Source organism: Guillardia theta, assembly GCF_000315625.1.
Source record: "Guillardia theta CCMP2712 unplaced genomic scaffold GUITHscaffold_112, whole genome shotgun sequence".
NCBI lineage: Eukaryota > Cryptophyceae > Pyrenomonadales > Geminigeraceae > Guillardia > Guillardia theta.
The window spans coordinates 180,687-200,114 of NW_005434562.1; the positions used below are offsets into that span (position 1 = coordinate 180,687).

Consider the following 19,428-nt stretch of genomic DNA (forward strand, 5'->3'; position numbering starts at 1 on the left):
GGGGGAGGATGACGAGGAGGAGGGGTAGAGGTGGTGGGAAGTTCTTACTTGGTTGCGAAAAGAGGAGACGACGGTAGTCCAATCGACGTCGGTAAGGAAGCTGCCGTTGACGCGCTGGACCCTGCTCCTGCCGTAGAGCATACCTCCGATCCTCTCCCCGTCGATCTTTTTAGGCACGTTGCTCCCCACCACGAACTTGTCTACTCCCGTGACCTCCAGCACTCGCTGCACCTGCGACTTCATCGGATGGTCCGGGCCGAGCGAGCGGATGTCGACGGAGAGGAGGAAACCAACTTGAAACCCGTGCGGGCGATCCACCAGCAGCTCGCAGCGACCCAGCCCTCTGTTGGTCGCAGACACGATGCAGAGAGCAGAGGAAGAGGCTGCGGATGAGGAGGAGGAGGAGGAGGAGGATGATGATGATGATGAGGAGAGGTTTTCGTTCTCGAAGTAGGTCTGAGACTGAGTAGCGAGCGACATGTTCCCGATTCTCCTCCTCACTGCCATCCTGTATGGATCTGTTGCTTCCTCGCTCCTCTCCTTGAGGGCTGGGCGCGTGTGCCCGAGCGGTGCCCACTCGTACTCCTTGCGGAGTTTACAGCAGGCGTTCAGTGCCTCCTTCTCGTAGCGAGCATGGAGGAAGCGGTCGGGAGCGGAGGAGGGCAGTGCTCCCCCGATGTAGTTGAGCACAGCGTTGACGTCCTCCTCGAATTCCTTGTCCTCCACCTCCTCCTCCCTGTACAACAAGGAGAAGCCTCGGATCGTCGTCTCCACTGCCATTGGCCACAGCAAGTGCATGACCCTCTGCGGGAACTTGGAGGAGGAGGAGGAGGAGGAGGTGGTGGTGGTGGTGGTGGTGGAGGAGGAGGAGGAGGAGGAGGGGACAGGGTTGAGTGTCCTCTCGTCCCCGGTCATGTTGGCCCAGTCGAAGAGGGCCTTGAGAACTTGAGCTCTGCTCCTCTTCTTTCCCTCCTCCTCCTCCTCCAGACTCGCCGCCACCTCCCGCAGACGCGAGATGTCCTTGCCATTGTCGCGCCAGGAGGGGACGACATGGTTGAAGAGGGAACACCAGGTTCGCTCGGAGAAGAGCTGCTTTCTCCTCCCCTGCTCGCCGCCCTTCCCTTGCCCCTCCATCTTCATGCTCATCCTGTAGAGCTCCTGGTCCAACCTCCGCACGTGGAAGGTCGCGACGGGATCATCTTCTGCGGATGAAAGGAAGGGGAAGAGAAGAACTTTGACCTCCCGAAAGAAAGTTTTTAGCAAGGAGGAGGAGGCGGCTGCGGCTCCCCCCTTGCCTAACAAGTTGGAAAGTGTCGACGTTCTCCTACTGTGATCTCAGTGACATGCACGTTTGAGCAAGCAGGAACTGAAGAGCACAGAGACGAAACTTCGGTAGAGGAGGAAGGGAGGGAGGGAGGGAGGGAGGAAGGAGGGAAGGAGGAACGAGAGGACTGTGTAGAGGTCACCTTGATTCATGGCACTTGAGGAACATGTCGGTCGCATGTTGCACGTCAAGCAGGTTTGATTGATCTTTGCAGAAATTGCCGACGAGGAGCAGGGCAGGAGCATCGTGACCTGATCTCGCTCCCAAGCTCGCTGTCTGAGCCCAGCAGAGAAGTTTGCGGTAGGTCCGAGCAGAGAGAAGATCCTCTCCCGTCACCCACACCAGCACGTCCGAGGTCAGGTACCCGATCCTCGCCAAGTCCACCAGCACCACCTCCCTCCTCAGCTGGGAGAGGCTGCCTGGGTTGAGCTGAGAAATGCTGCTCTCGAGCTCCCACGAGGGATCCAGCAGGTCTCTTGCTCCGCCCTCGCTCTCTCCTTCCGTGTCGTTGAGGCGCACCGGCAAACACCTCCTTCCCCCTCCCTCTGCTCCCCCGAGTTGCGTCAGGTACGTCTGCAGCCCACTGGTCTTGCTGCCCATCGTGGTGGAGGACGAGGAAGAGACGGCAGTTGCTGTGGTGGAGGAGGCAGAAGAGGGGGCTGCCGGTTGTCCCATCCTCATCCTCACGTGAAGTGGAAGTTCGCCGAGCTCGGGGAGGATGGCGCGCGAGTCGTCGGAGAGAGGATGGAGGAGGAGGAGCTTCCTGCAGAGAAAGCTCTTCCCCGACCCACTCCTGCCCATGAACGTTATGGTCTTGCTGGGAGCTTTCCTGGACAGCAGCTGGGCTTGTCGAAGCGCCTCCTGCGGGACAGAGAGGTCGACCTGTATGTGGCGATCTTCTTGGCGGACTGAGAAGTGAAGCAGCGTCTGAGCTCCGATGCTCTCTGGCTGCATGCTCTGTGGGAGAGTGAGATTCGAGAAGATGGTGTTGTAGCACAAGACGAGGAGTGGAAGACAAAAAGGAGGAGGAGGAGGAGGAGGAGGAGGAGGAGGAGGAGGAGGAGAAGAAGGAGGAGAAAAGGGAGGAGGAGAAGAAAGGAAGAGGAGAGTAAGGCTGAGGAAAGGCCAAGGAGGAGGCGGGATTGTGGAGGGTTGTATGGGAGAGGTAAGGGGATGAAGGGGATACCGCAAGAATCTTGGGAGGGAAGAAGTTTGCGATCCAAGCTGGGAACATGCCATCTTCTTCCTCGTCCTGCGGCTCCTTGCCAGGGACCCCAGCGCTCTCCTCGACCATACGAGCAAAGGCCTTAGCTGGAACGAACTGCTGCCCACCCGTCGTCCGGGGTAGTTCCCCTCCTGCCATCTCCTCGAGTTTCGCCTTGAAGTTCGCGATGTTTGCGCTGGAAACGTCAAACTCTCCGAACAGTCGCCTCTCCCCCTCCACGACTTCTTTCCCTTGCTCGCTGCCTCCTGCCTCCTCCTCTAGCGCGCTCAGAAGGTCGTCCAAGAGCAGGTGAGGGTAGAAGAGCTCGTGCTCCCTCCTGCCCGCCGCGTGCCGATGCCAGAAGAGCTTTGCGCTGCTGGGCAGCAGCCGGATGGGCACCGGTACATCAAGGAGGAGGCCGTCAGGGGGCGGGCCCGAGTAAGGCATGAACGGCTCCTCGTGGGGCTGAGCGATGCGGCGGGAGGAGCGGGAGGAGGAGAGGAAGGGAGCTTCCACTCGTTCGAGGTAGCAAGCGTGGTGGAGGAGGTCCGGCGTCAGGTCCTTCCCCCGACACTCCTCGGGGGGCGATCCCCGCACGATGACGGAGGAGGAGGAGGAGACGAAGACGATCTCATGGACGCCATGCAGAGAGTTCCTGCGGGCGACGGAGCCGAGGAAGACGGAGACGAACATGCCTGTGAGCAGGTCGTGCGGCTCCTTCAGCTGGATCAGACACCGCTCCTCCTGCCCGTCGTCGGAGAACAAGGAGGATACAGAGACGATCATGTAGCGCCGCGTCTCCTCCGCCTTGAACGGTTGCGACAGGTTCACGTCCAGGGCCGGAGGCTCGACGCCCTTCAAGCGTAGGAGCGTTATCTCCATTCTTGCTGGGCTCCTGCTGAGCAGCAAGGCCCTGACCTCCTCGAGAGTCTTGTCTTGTAACGAAACGGAGTCGAGGGAAAGCAGCTGGTCCCCCAGCAGGAGAGCGGCAGAGAGATCGGCGACGCTCCCCCGAATGATCTCCTGAACCACAAACGGAAACTCGCTGCCCAACTTGAGGCCGAACGCTCTCCTTCCCTCCACCTCCACGCTCGTCGTGATGATCTCATAGCCCTCTGGGGGCCAAACTTGAGGAGGAGGAGGAGGAGGAGGAGGAGGAGCGGACGAAGGAGAAGTCTGATCCGAAGCAATCTTCTTCCTCTTCTGTCAACGTCGTCATACCATCGCCAAACGGCAATACACTCAACATAAATTCCATATCATGATCATGATCATGATCATTTGTATCATCGTCATCATCAATCTTCAGTCTCACCATCGTCATCTTGTATCTTTCCTGGAGCATCTGCAGCTGCTTCTGCCAAGCTAAATTTCTGCCAAATCGTCAGACAAACACCTCATCCATCTTCCTTCCCTCCTCGCTCCCCTCCCCCCTTCATCCCCTCCTCCCCTCCTCCCCTCCTCCAACATCATCCAAGTCTTACCTCCTCCACCATCGTTGAATCTTCAAGATAGCAAAGGACTTGTTGACTACTTTCCTCATCTCGCCGTATCGTTTCATGTCAACTGTACGCCGCAAGCTTGCCTGCCACCATTTCTCACTCATTTGGACTGCTCGACTCGGCTCAAGTCTCCTCGACCTCCCTCGCCCCCTTCTGCATATTTCCGTCCTCCTAGTTTCTCTTCATTCATATGCTTCTGCCCACTGGTATGCTTTCGCCCTCTCCCCTCCCTCCTCTCTCCTCCTCCTCCTTTCTCCTCTCGTCCCTCTTCCCACCTGTAGCGTTGCAGCATACGGATTGAGCTCGAGCTTGCGGATGAGCTGCAGCTGACCGAGACGACCAGCAGCGAGGAAGAGCATGGTTCTGCCGAACTTGAAGCTTCCCTTCCCTCCGCTGAGAGGAACCCAGTCCTCCGGCCGGCTCACCACCGACCCAACTGACTTCCATTCCTTCCTACGAAGCTCCTGCAGGGTAGAAGATAGTAAGGGAGGAATCTGGGAACAAGGGACGAGCCGAGGCGAGTTTAAGATGGAGGATGTGGAGGAGATCATGCTGGGCTAAAGAAAGAACAGGAAAACGAGGCGCGGAAGTGTGGAGAGACGACGACAACGTCGAGGAGGAGAAGGAGGCGGAGAAGGAGGAGGCGGCGGCAAAGGCGGAGGAGGCGGAGGAAGAGAAGGAGGGGGAGGCGGAGGAGGAGGAGTGGAGGAGGAGGAGTGGAGGAGGAGGAGGAGTGGAGGAGGAAGCGGAGGCGGAGGCGGAGGCGGCGGCGGAGGAGGAGGACTTACCTCGAAGATCTTGGTTATCCCCTCGCGGGGGTTTGAGGGAAGGGAGGAAGAGACTATTTCGCGCGTCCAGAGAGACTTTAATATGATGCTGAGGGAGTCTGGTAAGGGAGCAGTTGAACAGGGGAAGAAGATGGAACGAAGGGAGACATAGAGTTGAAAGGGTAGAGGTACAGGAAGAGGTAGAGGAAGAGGAAGCTAATGAGAATATTTGATTACCTGAGATCCATGCCATGTCTGCTCCAAAGTTCCTCATACGTGTATCTTGTTGGCAGACCACCAGCCTGTCAGAGGCTTGAGGGGAGGGGAGGGGAGGAGAGACAAAGGAGGGGAGGAGAGAACAGTCACGGGCTGTGAGATTGACCTGTGCGAGTTTGACGGCCTGCACGACGCCGTTACTTGACAACTGACCTGCGACTTTGGCTCGTTCGAACATCAGCGACCTCTTGTGATCGTTGGGTTTGACGCATCGCACGAAGTGCATGTGCGTGTCTTCCAGCGTTGGGATCAGTCCCTTTCTCTGCCTCCCGCTCCCCATGCCCGCGTCTCGTTCCTCCACCAGCTGGCGCTTGAAGGTTCCTGCAACGGTCTGCAGCTTTGACCTGACGGATGGACTTGAAGTCACTTTGTCTGCTAGCTTCCCTGCTCGTACAGGAGTAGAAAACTTCTTATCCTCGTCGTTTTCATTCTCTTCCTCCATTCCGAGGCCTCGACGGATCAGCGAGTAGGCCAGGGCATCCTTGACGCCTCCGTCCCCCCCCCCGGCTGTATCGGCGACGAGCATGCGGAGGAAGACGTGGCCTTTGTCGATGTTCTTCTCGATCATGTGGTCGATACAGTACTCCACGTCATCAGCATAATGGGTGATGACGAACGAGTTGGAGGTTGGGAAGAACCGCCGCTCGTCCCCCTGCCACATCCTCTCGTCTGTCTTCCCGTCCTTCTTGTACTTGTCGTCCTCCTTCCGTGTTCTACGAAGCACATCGATGAACTCCTTCCCCATCTTGTCATACTCGTCTCTCCTCTCTGCCTCTCTGCAGAAGTCTGCGAGCTTGGAGAACGTCGTCTCAATCCATCGGAGCGCCAGCAGACTCTCCTGGTCCAGCTGCACATCAGGCATGTCGTTTCCTTCGAACTCGCTCTCATACAGCTTCTTATCAGCCTCCAGCACCTTCTTGTTGAACAACACTTGTAGACTTTCATTGGCAAAGTTGATGCAGAGCTGCTCGAGGCTGTTCGCCGACATCCAGCACTTTTGGTGCTTGTCGTAGAAGGAGAAAGACTCGAAGCCGAAGATATCGAGGAGCCCGATAGAGAGAGAAGAGGAAGCGGAGGAAGCTGCATCCTGCTCGTTCTCCCTCACGAGCTCCATGTTGACATTCTCCCTCAGCCAGGAGAAGAGCTCGCAATACACGAGCTTTGCAAGCGAGTCCCGGTTGTTCGCTGCTTGACTGGAGTTGAGAGGTACCCGACCAAACATGCTGTCCTCCTTCTTGATCGTCAGCGCCTCCTCGAGCTCAGCCGACCCACATTGAACCACATGTGCCGCATCCTCTAGGAACTGTCGGGAGCTGGAGGTCACTCGTGCCCATGGCGTTCCGCTCTGAACCTCGTCTTCGAACTCGAGGTTGCCGAGGAGGAGGATGAAGGAGAGGATCCGAAAGATAGCAAGGAGATCTTCCGCCATCCCCATCTCACAGATCGCAGTCTGCAACATGTTCCACTGCTCTGCCTCGCTCAGGTTCCCCTCGTAGGCATCTTCTGCCTCGAAGGTCCCCTGCTCACCTCCGAGGAACTTGTACTCCTTCATCTCTCGCAATCTGAGTGATCTTCTCGTGCTCTTGTCCTGCAGCCCCGCCAGCATCATGTAGAACACGTGGAAACTTCGCTCTCCCTTTGACTGGAACGTGACTCTCGATTTCTCCAGCAAGTAAGTCTGTACTTGAGCCCCTTCAACCGTCTCCCCGCTGCTGTCGAAGCAGAGCTCTAGGTACTTGCCGAACCTGCTTGAGTTGTCATTCCTCAGCGTCTTTGCATTCCCGAAGGCCTCGAAGATGACATTATTCATCGTGATCTTTCCCACCAGAGACTCTGCTCGTTTCCCTCCCTCTATGCTCCCTCCCTTGTTCTTGTACATTCCTGAAGCAACCTCCACAATGTAGCAGAGAACCTCTCGGGCTGACTTTGTCTTTCCTGCTCCACTCTCTCCGCTGATCACCACCGACTGGTTCTGATGCTCTGCACTCAGGTTTCTGTACGCGTTGTCTGCTACCACAAACACGTGCGACCTCACACCTTGCTGGCGTGTGTTTCCTTGCAGACTCGCATAGTATCGCCGCACCTCCTTGTCGTACATTCCGATGGGATGGTCGTAGCCCGGTACAGGCATGTCAAGATGCTTGTACGGGTTGACAGCTAAAAGCATGTTTCCGATGTAGCTGTAGATCTTCTCAGACAGAAAGCGGAACTCAACGTTCTGTAGGAGAGACGGGAGGTGGATCTTAGTCATCTCAGTGAGGTCTTCGTAAACCTTGTTCTCGTCAAAGGGCAGGAAATGAGCAAGCACGTTCGTCTCTGGTTTCATCTTGGCCTTCAGGGTTCCCATCTTAGGTACGCTGGAGATGTTCCCGTTCATGTCAACAACATAAGTCTGGTCTTTCTTGATTTCCTTTCTTCCCATGATAGCCCAGGCATTCAGCTCGTGGCGAGTGGCTTCTCTCATTGCGATGTATCTGCTCTCCTCTTGCCTCAAGGCGTCAGGAAAGGAATCCAGCATCTCATCCAGCGTTGCAAACCCCAGGGATGTAGCAAGCACGTCGTCGAGGGAGTGCTCTGACTTGTCCTTAAAAGCTGCCTGCAACCAGCAATGAAGGGCAGTGAGACTAAGACTGCCATACCTGAAGAGAGGAAAGCTTCATCCCAGATGGGCTCTCCTGTAGGATCTTACGAAGACATTGCTTGACCCCATGGAAAATATCGTCGGAATTTTCTACTACTGCGCTGACCTGTTGGATAACACTATTTTAGCTTCAGGTTCAAGAAGCCTTGCCAGTAGCTTCTCACCTTTATCTTCTGCGGGTCGTCAGTCTCTGCGTTCTCTATCGACAAGACTCTTCGCTTTGTGTGCGCTATGCAGACGTCATCCCACGCCCACAGAAAGAGCGGCTGAGAGTCGAGGGACTTGACCCTTGACTTGAGCTCAATCACTTCATGCTTCTGCCAGTTCCACCTCTCCCGCTTCCCTGCCCGGATAGCATCATCCTTGCTCGTAGCTTGAGCGACCCTCGGGTGAGTCTTGCGGGGCATCAGAGGAGAATCAGCGAACGAAGGCGCTTGAGGCTTCTTCTGCGCGCACAGGGTGAACATCACCGTAGCGAGCAAGGCTATTACTGACACTCGATGCTCGTTTCGCCATCTTCGCGGCAAGCTCAGACTCCGCGCCATTCTACGCATGAAGTCAGACAAGGGCGTGCGGCTCCCTTTCAAGGATCCTCTCGTACCATCTTGCCAGTCCAACAAACTTCGTCCGGTGAAGCGCTGCGCTCTTTCAAGCCATCCAAGCCCCTTCGCGCCTCCTCGGCCAACTCTGTTAAATCTCTCCATTCAATAAAGAGACGAGAGAGATGAAGGGAAAGGAGACGAAATGGAGAGCTTCGGCTACTGTCAGTGAGACTGTCTACCTCGAACATTTCTATCAGCCTACTCCTGCCGCAGATCCTGTCTTCCTGTCCTCCTGCCTGTTTGCTAGTCGGGCACCTCTTGCCATGCCTGTCATCACCTTGCCTTCCCTCCTCTCTCCCTGCCTGACTTGCCCCGTTCGCTACAGCATGGCGATGGCACAGGGAGGATAGCTCTTGGAGGCGCAAGAGTCCTGACACGACAGGGACAGCAGGGGTCAGGGACGTGAGCGCTGAGGGGGGATGAGGGCGAAGATATCAGCAACGTAGTCTGCAACCAGGTCTGCAGAGGTCTGCAACGTAGTGGGGCAGGTAGTGGGGATGAGGGTCAACTTGGTATGTGGGGGATGAGGGAATGGTTTTGCCCCTTGGTCATGCAGCTGTTTTGGGTGCACATGGCGATGGGGCAGGATGAGGAGGAGCAGGAGCGGTCGGAAGATGATCAGGAGAAGCAGATGGAGCAGGATCAGGAGGAGCAGGAGGAGTAAGAGTAGCAGCAGCAGTTGTAGTTGCAGGAACATGTACAGCAAGAGCAGCAAGAGCAGCAAGAGCAGCAAGAGCAGCAGCAGTTGCAGGATAAGCAGATCAAGGATCAGAACCGAATGGAGATCAAACACTTGTAGAGCAAGAGAATTCTTCTATTATCAATTTTTATAGTTGTGAAGTCAGCTATCTTAGAGGACATGAAGTGTAGTGAGCTATCTTAGAGGACATGAAGTGTAGTGAGCTATCTTGGAGGATATGGAGTAAGTAAAGGAAAGAATGCCACGAATCAGCGAATGGGCAATGACAACGATGACGACCCTGTCAAGCGTTAGACGAAAATTTCAAGATTTCCTGATTTCTGAGAGTGGTTGTTGTCAGGCCATATCTGCATCAAGAAACATTGACTGAGAGATTTTAAGAATGGCTCCTTTCGTCCTTGGTTTGATCCTTGTAAGAACTGTGCATGGTTTTGACCCTATAACTGACGACGTGACAGACAGGAGTCATGCTCGCCGTTGCTATCGCCCCCATCCCCTCACAATGCTCACAAGATTTCGTGGGACCATCTGGGGGGCAGCATCAGGCGTGATGACGTAGCGATGAAATGAAACTTCTTGCGTTCTGTTATCGACGCTTTCACACTCGCATTACACTCGCATTGTTCCATCGCGCAGATTGATTTACAAGTCAGCGAGAGCGTGTTGCTCAAGGTGATGTGACTAGAGTTGTGTAGAGCACGAGCGAGTGCAACAAAAGGCGACAAGAAACAGAAGGGAGCACCAGCGAGTCCCAGCATTCACCGTCCTCTTTATGTTCCTTAACCATCGATTCTCAAAACACTGTCCGCCAAGATTCAATCCGAAAGCCTCTGTAGCGCCAGACCTCGCAGCGATCGTCGTCCTGTACCTCATCATCCAATTAGCTCCCATGCCTCGTGTTGGCCACAAGTCTAGCTCAGCTCACCTGTTCTGTTCTGATCCTTGGGAGGGGTTGGTATGATGTTGGAGGGAAGATCGGCATCCTTAGCCGGGCTGCACCTGAAGGAACTCGTCAAAGAACCCTCCTGTTCAAGTCGAAACCGTTTCTCACCGAGACTTTGACATCTCCGTCGTCGCTAATCCTTGTGAGATTGTACGATCTGCATTCTGAACAACATGATGTGATCAAAGGTTTCACAGGAAACGATGCGAGGGAACCTGTCGTATGTTCTCTGCGGCACTCGATGATAGATCGTCTCTTGTCCGCACGCTTCCACTCTTCACAGGCTCGATCGAATGCTTGGTATCCTCCTGTTGCCGGACATCGCATCTAGCGGTTGAAGCCATTGACTCGATGTCAGATGTAGACACGTCATGTTCGCTGACCAGTGGAGACCGAAAATTCCACATATCTGACTCCATGTTGAATAGTTCTTCGCTGTCCTCCTCATCAGCACTTGAGTTCTTGCCGGAGTCTTCCAGTACTAGCACGTCACTGTTTTGACCTGTTCCCATCGAGGTCCCAGGAATAATCTCCTGCGGCTCCTCCCAGTCATCTGCGCAGGATAGTGCGAGGGAAACAGTCTCTGCCTTCCACTTGCGGAGTTCTTCAAGGATCTCATCGCTACTCATCCTCTCCTGTGCCTTTGCCTGTGATTCGTCATAATTGCTGTACTTCTCTACCGCCTTAGCTACATTGCGTCTGCGCAGCCCCCGAGCTAGATTGCCGCAATACACCTCGTCAGTGCCAAAAGTGAGATCGGAAGAAACATCTTCTTCTGCCTCCTCCTCAGACGCTTTGAAGCCTTGTGCCCAAGGTTGACCCTGTCTCCTCCCTCCCGCACTTGTCGGTCGAGACCCTGTTCCCGGGCGATTTGTGTTGCTTTGGTAATTTGTAAAACGGCTATATGCCGACATGGGCCTTGCGAGGCTCTTCGATGAGCCAGGTCTCATGTTCTTGGTGAACATGTTTGCAGTCGAAGGCCTAAAGTCTATGGCGTCCTTCAGTCTCCAAAGAGAGCAATACGATAAATCATACCACTGCGTCGTCGTCCTCCGGAACCCCCCGAGCCTGTTGATTCCAAGTAAATTCGGACATTTACTGCCTCAATTCCATCATACCAGGTTTGTATTCGATTCTGTTGTCGTCTGAACTAAACGACCCCGAAGGCGAAATCCGACGCCCCTACAGAGCGACGTCAACACGAGAGCATTGAAAGTCCATATCCAGAAAACAAACCTGCAAGTTTCCCATGGGGATCGCAGAAGCGGGTCGACTGCTTCCAACTCGTTGACCTTGCGAGCGTAGAGAGCTTGTCGTTGAGGGTCTAGACATAGCCTGAGCTCGTTCCCATTCACACTCTGCAAGCGACACAAAATCCGCGTCATCAAAGCCTATGAGTTAGGGTCAGATGCTTGTTCTTGTCCGACTCTTTCTCTGTTGACCTGTTCTTGCATGTTTGATTCCTTGATGAACCAGCAAAAGCTCTTCAATGTTGTCCGGGTTATATGAGATACGGAGATTCTCTAGGCCAGGCTTTTCTTTGTCGCTCTCTAATTGCTTGAGATCAGATGGCAAAGAGTCCAAGAAATCGTTGTCCTCATCCATTGAGGTGTTCAACGCAAATAGCTCTCCACCATTAGGAGATCTGCACAGAAAGATGTCAGGGATATGACAGAAAAAAAAATCAAATTGGACCTCTCCTTCTCGTTATTTACCAATAGAAGTTTCTGATATCAGGGTTACCAAGTTACCAAGTTGAATCGCGAGATACGAATTCTCACCGTATCCTGATCGTCAAGGGTCAGCAGGAATGGTAGCGCTTCCAATATTTGCTTGTGGTATTCAGGGAGTTTTGAGACGGGATTTCCCTCCAGCGTGAGAGAGGAGAGATTTGAACATGAGACAAGGAATTGAACTTCAGAAATATCTGTCACAGCGTTTCCTTCCAAATCCAAGACCTACATGCACGTTATTGGATGAAACGGAATGCCATAAAAACCTCAATTGTATCACACCCAACCAACGGGCTCAAGTCAGAAATCTCGTTGAAGGCCAGATACAGTTCTTTGATAGAATCGAAGGCACTGATCCCATCGAGTTCCTGTCGAGTCTCTTTCACATCTTACATGAACATATAAGGAAGCTTCGAACCTGTAAGTTGCATCGAGACATCCATAAAACCTGCGCCATTCTTAGTCGATTACATAGTATTTCAGAGCAGTCCCAACCATCAGCTTCTTGAAGGCTGTTCCCAAATCCCTGATCGAATTAATGTTGCTATTGTTGAGTTTGAGCTCAATAAGTCTTGGCAACTTCTCGCCTATGGAAAATCTTACATTTAAGGAAACAATATGCTTGATGCTTGTAAGATCCCTTACCCAAGTTTCTTATGATCACCTCCTCAGAATTGACTCTGGCTTCAAGGAAGAGACAGTTGTTCAAATCGTCGCAACCAGTGAGTTCCTGTGAAAATACCTTGTTACGTGCCGAGGCAAATCATGAAGATGGACAGGAGTACCCGAAGCGAGTCGTCAGAGAGAAACTCGCTGAGCTCGTCCTGTTTATCGTTCACATTCAGCTTCAAACCTTTATAGAATCGTGGGAAGAAGAGCTTACAAAATCTGTCCCGTCGAGTTCCTGCGAGAGTAATCATTGTAAGTGAGCTAGCGGGCAAGATGAGAGGAGCAAAAAGAACTTACGCCATAATCTGAGCTCTCCAAATCATCGTAGATGATGTCATCTTTCGAGGCAATCGACGATGGATTCGACAGAGTCAATGGTGTGTTTCCTGCTTGCGCCATTTCCAGCCCTCAAGCGGAAGGCCTATCTTGAAAAGAAACATGAGATTATGAAGAACATGATACTTTTCTCCAACATGGAACATGATCTTGAAGTCAAGGCAAAGACAACATCCTAGGGCGGTCAAATATCCTAGATAGTTCCTCTATTCGTTATTACGAATCAACCTCTAACCGATGAATACAAAGATGAAACTTGAGAATCCCATGAGGAACCATGGATTTGAATAGCAGGAGGAGATATTTGTTGTACTATAGGAAAATGAAAACTTCACGAAACCATAGAACATCATTCTCTTATGACAACTACTCGGCTGACATACATGCAAGCCTGACATGACCAATCTCTGTTCTCCGTCTTTGAAATATCGGCAAGCACACGTGCTATCTGACTATCTGTCTAGTGTTCTTGGTCAACAACTCTCTCAAGATCGAGCATTGTTCTCTTCTGACTGCCTCCCTTCCTTCGCCTCGTCCCTTGGTTGCCTCCCTACCGCCATGTACCGCCAACCCCCAACCTCCCTCCTGCCCGCCCACACCCTCATCCCCTCCATTGACCATATCATCCCCCTCATTCTTTTGTCCGTCATGTTTACGGCCCCCCTCAGAGTAAAACATATGGCAGTGATTTTCAGGTTATGCATTCTCCATTCTGTCCTGGTGCCAACATGCAATGGACGCATGTGGTGCACATGGCATCTCAAGCAATGCCCTTCTCCCTCCTGCCACTCCTCCTGCCACTCCTGCTGCTGCTGCGTCTGCGTCTGCTTTTGCTGCGTCTGCTGCTGCTTCTGCTGCTTCTGCTGCTGCTGCTGCTGCTGCTGCTGCTGCTGCTGCTGCTGAGCCTCTTCTGCTCGTATTCAGCTTCAGTTGCTTCGCTCCACCCATTGCCCCTGTCCCCGCTACTTTCATTCTGGCATGCCTTCTGGCGCTCGGCTGCTTAGTACTTGGTTTCTCCTCCCCCTCCTCGCGCAGCCTTCACGAGTCCTGCGCTTGCTACAAACTGTCTTCTGTTCTCCTGATAGACGATCTCCTCACCTCTTCTCGACGCACCCTCTTCTTACAACAGGATGCAAGATCTCGTTTTGATGATTCTTCTTGCGTTTGCTGCTGAGTGACTTGCGCTCGTGTAGATGGACTTGATGAGGTGCCTCGATATTCGATGAGGAATGTCCACATCAGTCAGGATCCTTTTCTTGTGCTACACATTGACCTACACCTGCGGACGAGGACGGTATGCTCCTCAAGTCAATTTCGGAACGAAAGATCCAGCGCCGGCAGAGAGCTTGTTTTTCTGGGGCCGAATACGAGGAGGAGGTAGCGAAGATTCGGTGACAGAAGATGTAGCTGGAGCAGAAAGGATCAGGCATGATGGCGACCGACTGTTTGCTCAGAGGAAGTACAGCATGGCCGTTAAACTCTATACAGAGGCCTTGAAGCAGAAACCCTCGTTGATCGCAGTCCTTGCAAATAGAGGAGCAGCAAACTTGGCCCTGGGTCGCTTCCAAGAAGCTGCGACGGATTGTCTCACCTTCATAGATGACCCGAATAATCACGTGTGCATGCCTGAGAGGATTTGTGCGGCAAAAGCGCTACTTGGACTTGGGCGCTCAGAGCAAGCAAGGATACAGTTTGCCATCGTTTCAGAGGAGGTACACGTTGCAGTAGAGTTACATTATCTGAATGATCACCATGCAAGGCAAAGAGCTCTGGGCTGGTATGGGAAAAGGAAAACATACAAGATGCTTTGAAAATGGCAAGGGAAGGAATAAAACATGTACAGGTGCTGATTGAGCGCTGAATTCACTATCGGCATTTTACCTTGCAATAGGACTATGACATAGAAGTCAAGAGAGCGTTTGGATTCCTACATGGCCAAAGAGACAAGTTTTATCTCCCTATCGTCGGACGGTGGCGCTCGTGGCGAAAAGACAATTTCGAAGATCAAGTTCCTCTGAGGGAGCACAGTGACAATTTCCGGCATTCGGAAGGAGAAAGGAAGCATAGAAAGGTTCGATCCTGATGATTTGAAGTGCATACCGTGAAATCCGTGAAATTACCTCCAGGTCTTATCCATCGTCTCCGAGGCATTCAAGTGCACGCAGAAGGTGATGGAGGTTAGCAGCTGAAGGTGATTTCATGTCAGCTCCAGGCCCTTTCAATCGCACCCCAGGCGGTCGAGCCGATTGTGCTGCAGGTACGCGACGCAGAGACGCCTCGTGCAATCAGTTTGAACTTGTTCGACAGGCCTGGGCGCTGATGATAGCGGGAAACATCACCAAGATTTTGGAGTTCTGTGGAGAGAAAATGTTTCCTGTCCAGGATCAGACGGGCTCAGCCTCTACCCTTCCCGTGGCTTCCGAGCTCTGGGTTGTTTACTCCCGCGCGTTGCATCTGGCAGGGCGACTGGAGGAAGCAAAACGGATTTTGAACTCTGGCATTCAATCTGGTGCAGGTCAAGGCTGTCTGATGCTTGGAACTTGAGCTGAAGTTGCTGCAGCATGTCAGGAATTGTGCGCAGATGGAAAGATCGGACCGATGAGCAGTCCGTTGACAGATCGAGATCGAGATCGATTGGTCTGTGGTTGCCCGTACATGAATATCGTTTTGACGCATGTCAGGTCCGAGAATGTAAATTTGAGTTGAGCTTGATGGACAAACTTGCATCGTCACTTGCAGCCGCTGACAAGTAACATAAGGCAGATTTGAACTTATCTCACCCCTTTTCAGGTGTATCGCTGAAGGAAAATACGCCCGAGCGGTCGGCAAGCACAAAGAGAGCAAACAGAATGACGGTTAGCGCAGGTGGAGGAACTCAACAGAGGCTTGTCGATAGATCCATACAACAGCCTTCATTGCGCACAGGTTAGCACGACATTGCCTGCTCACGACATCTTACACGGGTCCAGCTGCTTGCTCGGAGGGGAGAAGCATACTTCGCGCAAGGGGCGTTGCACTCAGCGATGAAAGACGCAAACAAAGTCATGAGGTGAGGGAGAGCTGGAGGTGGTTGAAGTCAAAAGTGATGGGGCTGTAGATTTCTCAGCGGGAGGGAAACAGGCAGCTATATCTTATCGGACATCAACAAGATGCCAGCATGGGCCGGGTCGTATCAAATCCTTGCTGAAGCCGCTCTTCGAATGAAAAATCTTGAACAGGCCATGGTAGAATATGCTTCCATGTCTGTATTGGTTCTTCACTTTCATGACAGCAAAATATAACTCTCGCGCTCAAGATTTGCTCTCATGAACAACGGGCGGTTCTGGAACCAAAGGTTTGCCCTGCCTTGTCTCTGCTGCCCCAATCATTGGCTTTGTCGTGCAGTACAACGAGATTAAGTTGCAGATAGAAAGGTAATGCTCCTACGGGCATAAACTCTTGACCTTCGAACTTCAGGGAAGAGGCTGCTCGAATGAAAGAATTCGCTGGATTCCGATCCGAGAAAACCTCGGACGAGGCCAAGGATACCAAGCAAGAATCTCAAGGAACACCTGGTCAGCAAGGATCGAAGAAACCAGGAGCAACGCATTCTTCATACACCGACAAGAAGGAAAGAGACAAATGGTCAAGTTATCGCGGGGCGAATGCTGCAGATTGGACGAAAGCGAGAATGGAGCAGGAGTACAACGAAGCATGTCAGCCTCTTGATTGCTTGCTGCTGGTAGATAGCTGAAATTTTCTCGCTCGCAGATCGGCACTTCGTCAAGGATCAGAAGACCCATGGCTGGGGCATCCCTCCGAAGTCATCCCCCCTGTGACCTCGAGGAGACCTGACGCTTTTCTCAGGGGCTTCGTGCCTCCCCAACCCAAGGCCAAGGAGGAGGAGAAGCCGAGAAGTCATTTCGGGACGTGGGACTGGTCGGACTGGAAGGGCTGGGCCCATACAGACCGCCCGCGGGCTGGCCCATCGTCTCCTCCCAGGCAGGAGTCAGGAGATTCAGGCGCGAAGAGAGCGCGGACTTTCTCAGCTGCCAAACCTCAGAGCAAGGTCTGCTTGCCGTCTCCTCACGCCTTGCTCACTGCAAGCTGCAGGGCTTCTATGCTGTGCTGGGAGTGGACGTGCAGGCCTCCAGCAGCGACATCAAGAAGGTGAGGGACACAAGCTCGGATCTGTTGAGGTTGAAGATCCCCTGGCAGACGTACATGCGCCTGGCGCTTCAGTTTCATCCAGACAAGTACAAGGGAAAAGATCCCAAAGGTACTGCCGCTGCCCTGCTCTGACCCGATGAAGTGACTGAAAATTTGGCCAGCCGCGGAGGAGAGATTCAAGAGCATCACACGAGCTTACGAAGTTCTTTCGGACGCTCGCTCGAGGAAGCAGGTCAGCTGCTGTGGCACTCCCTCTTCCTGCCTCCTCTGAAAATGAACTTCGGCAGCACGATGAGGACATCGGTGTGGGCGACATCCTAGACATGAGCGCGTCTTTCTCTTTCCGTCGTTAGTGTAGTCGAACTTCAGTTCCGAGTCAGGGACTTCAGTTCCGAGTCCGGGCCGAGTCTGAGTTTGTTCGGCCCGGCGGCCCCGGGGCCGGCGGACTCAGGGTGACAGGCGAAGTTCCAAGTGCCGCAGTGCGAAAAAAACTCTCATCAGGGTGAGGTGTAGTCAAGTGCTGACCAGGGGTACAGGTTAGCATGTGAAGGAAAGGGGGTGAGGAGTAGGATAATTCGGGGTGGGGGGTACCATTGAGGAATCCTTCGAGATTCTCTGGAATAAAAATAACCTTGGAAGTAAAGGAGAAGGGTGGGGTGGTGTCATTGGTCAGTAGGGATGATCGCTGTAGGAGGTAGGGGGTCCTTGATTAGATTTTCGCAGGGGATCGCCCGGCAATGATGGCCGCATTGATGGCTGCAAGAGAGACGTGGCATTAATGGCTGCAAGAGAGACGGTAGCTCCAGCTAAAATGGCGGACAGGATAGAGGCAATGGATGATGACCGAGAGGTGGAGGACGCTCCTCCTCCCCCCTCCCCCCTCCACCATGCAGAGTCTTTCCCGCCACACCAAGTTCTGCCCAGTGAAAGGGGACAGCGAGAGGATGAAGAATGGCAAGCAGTGGCGGAGGCCGAAGAATTGGAGGTGAGTGAGATGCAAAGAAGGGGGTGGGGAGGGCTTAGGTGGTTCTTGTGCTTTCTCCATCAGCTTTGTTGGTATCAGAGAACTTCATCAAGGTCTCACTTTTTCCTAGGCTCCTCAGGGCGTCTGGTCGGCCCTTCAGGGCTTAGAAGACGATCCAGATGGAGCATGGGATATCCTGAGGCAGGTGCGGCTCTGCTATGACCTCCCTCACACACTGGTTTCCTTTGATACGAGTGAGATGAGGTGAGGAGGCAGAAACTGACTTGCTCTGCTCAGACTCAGATTGTTCGGAGGGTGAAACCACAAAGCACTGACGCCCCTCCTAAGCCTGACCATACGAGGTCAGATCAAACAATCCAAGGTAGTCTCTGACGTTGTTTGCAGGTTTGTATGTCTCTCAGACACTCACTCACTGCATGATACCGTTCAAGTGCCCATGGGTGACGTGCTTATCCATGCCGGAGACTTCACCAATGTGCTAAAACTTGCTTCGACTTTTTTTGCTCGATCATTGCAGTCTCACGCCTTTGCTGCTTGATGATGTTTGCTCTCTGGTTCTAGGTTGGATTGCCTTCAGACGTGCAGAAGTTCAATGAATTTCTCGGGCGCCTGCCTCATAAGCACAAGATTGTGATAGCCGGAAATCATGACATCAGCTTCGACACAGCGTCATACCCAAGGTTTTGATGTTTACACTAGCGATCATTCTTCTGATGATGTTTAGATTATGGTCGAGATTTGGTCACCCAAAGCTTTATGATTCCAAGGAGGTTCATGTCGATTCCTGGCTCGTGAGTGTTTGTGACAGTGTTGTTCATCCCAGGTCATCAGCATGTTGACGAATGCCACGTATGTACAAGACGAAGAGATCACCGTTGAAGGTTTTTGTTGACACGGACTTTCCTCCTCCTCACTCTTGCCATCAGGATTTCGTATCTGGGGCTCTCCCTGGCAGGTTTGTGGTGGCAATACTGAATTTGAACTTTCTCATCCATCCTTCAGCCTGAGTTCTGTGACTGGGGATTCAATCTTCCTCGAGGACCTGCGCTTGCGGCTGTATGGAACAAGATTCCAATGGGAGTTGACGTGGTGGTGACTCACGGTCGGTTGCTGTTGATTTGTAATGATATACCTGAATCTCTACGTGTTTTCGTCGTGATTTCTGTTTCCTTCTTACCCATGGCTTGCTAGGTCCTCCGTTAGGTCACGGCGATCTGACAAGTCAATTGTTTGGTGTGAAGAAAACATGTTGACGTAATGGTGTGCTGCAGGTAGAAGAACGCGGGTTGGATGTGTGGATCTGCTCAGGGTAATTCAGGTGAGAGAGTCGCAGGAAAAGGAGATGTTGAGGGTATTAGCAAGGTCGATGGCAATGGAAGTGAGAGTTGGGCAGTGAGATATGGAAACACATGATACTTCTCCTTCCATACACATGATACTTGAGATTTGAGTTGACAATGACTCGCAGAAAGTGAGACCCGCATATCATGTCTTTGGTCACGTGCATGAAGGATATGGGATCACGGAAGATGGACTGGGTAAGCATGATGATGACGTTGTAGAAAGAAAATTTTATGAAGACGATTTGAGCGAATGA

At 52.8% G+C, this 19,428-nt stretch overlaps 5 protein-coding genes across 5 annotated transcripts in view; 2 read left to right on the forward strand and 3 right to left on the reverse strand.

Annotated features, from left to right (window-relative positions):
- The window catches only part of GUITHDRAFT_155283 (hypothetical protein), a 2,236-nt gene extending 700 nt beyond the window's left edge, over positions 1 to 1,536 (reverse strand). The window contains exons 1-2 of the mRNA XM_005823244.1: positions 1,467 to 1,536; positions 49 to 1,324 (exon numbers count right to left, since the gene is read on the reverse strand). Of these exons, the coding sequence (XP_005823301.1) occupies positions 49 to 507 (459 nt within the window). The 5' untranslated portion in view covers positions 508 to 1,324; positions 1,467 to 1,536. The remainder of the gene's footprint in view (positions 1 to 48; positions 1,325 to 1,466) is intronic.
- Positions 1,537 to 5,179: 3,643 nt separating this feature from the next.
- On the reverse strand, positions 5,180 to 7,399 carry GUITHDRAFT_78981 (hypothetical protein; the record flags this gene model as incomplete). Its single annotated transcript, XM_005823245.1, has 4 exons — positions 5,180 to 5,335; positions 5,375 to 5,479; positions 5,594 to 5,716; positions 5,798 to 7,399. Coding segments are annotated over 4 exons (1,986 nt in total), but the record flags the coding sequence as incomplete, so codon positions are not given.
- Positions 7,400 to 9,766: 2,367 nt separating this feature from the next.
- Positions 9,767 to 12,784, reverse strand: GUITHDRAFT_165792 (hypothetical protein). The gene is made up of 15 exons (XM_005823246.1): positions 12,659 to 12,784; positions 12,576 to 12,596; positions 12,478 to 12,516; positions 12,338 to 12,422; positions 12,188 to 12,279; positions 12,111 to 12,140; positions 11,959 to 12,060; positions 11,741 to 11,917; positions 11,655 to 11,686; positions 11,433 to 11,604; positions 11,196 to 11,317; positions 10,175 to 11,027; positions 10,068 to 10,123; positions 9,942 to 10,015; positions 9,767 to 9,884 (listed from the first exon to the last, which is right to left on the reverse strand). The coding sequence occupies exons 1-15, from the start codon at positions 12,758 to 12,760 to the stop codon at positions 9,832 to 9,834; spliced, it is 2,010 nt and encodes a 669-aa protein (XP_005823303.1). The 5' UTR covers positions 12,761 to 12,784; the 3' UTR covers positions 9,767 to 9,831.
- A 680-nt stretch (positions 12,785 to 13,464) lies between these two features.
- GUITHDRAFT_145889 (hypothetical protein) lies at positions 13,465 to 17,199 on the forward strand (the record flags this gene model as incomplete). The annotated part of the gene is made up of 22 exons (XM_005823247.1): positions 13,465 to 13,513; positions 13,891 to 13,991; positions 14,152 to 14,409; positions 14,457 to 14,540; positions 14,589 to 14,768; positions 14,824 to 14,865; positions 14,904 to 14,954; positions 15,005 to 15,212; positions 15,258 to 15,378; positions 15,488 to 15,518; positions 15,563 to 15,622; positions 15,667 to 15,746; positions 15,795 to 15,921; positions 15,969 to 16,031; positions 16,082 to 16,110; positions 16,154 to 16,392; positions 16,448 to 16,499; positions 16,544 to 16,745; positions 16,790 to 16,846; positions 16,895 to 16,955; positions 17,008 to 17,078; positions 17,134 to 17,199. The coding sequence occupies 22 exons, from the start codon at positions 13,465 to 13,467 to the stop codon at positions 17,197 to 17,199; spliced, it is 2,232 nt and encodes a 743-aa protein (XP_005823304.1).
- Positions 17,200 to 18,213: 1,014 nt separating this feature from the next.
- On the forward strand, positions 18,214 to 19,428 carry GUITHDRAFT_79022 (hypothetical protein; the record flags this gene model as incomplete). Its single annotated transcript, XM_005823248.1, has 7 exons — positions 18,214 to 18,306; positions 18,393 to 18,511; positions 18,568 to 18,622; positions 18,655 to 18,712; positions 18,758 to 18,786; positions 18,834 to 18,995; positions 19,300 to 19,428. Coding segments are annotated over 7 exons (645 nt in total), but the record flags the coding sequence as incomplete, so codon positions are not given.

Bases quoted from the DNA above. Each gene is read 5' to 3' on its own strand.
- GUITHDRAFT_165792 (XM_005823246.1), bottom strand. From the start codon at position 12,760: ATGGCGCAAGCAGGAAACACACCATTGACTCTGTCGAATCCATCGTCG. The intron at 11,318-11,432 runs GTTCATCAAGGA...TGTCGCTTGCAG, and splicing joins ACATTGAAGAGCTTTTGCTG to AGTGTGAATGGGAACGAGCT. The intron at 10,016-10,067 runs GTGAGAAACGGT...GAGTTCCTTCAG, and splicing joins ACGGAGATGTCAAAGTCTCG to GTGCAGCCCGGCTAAGGATG.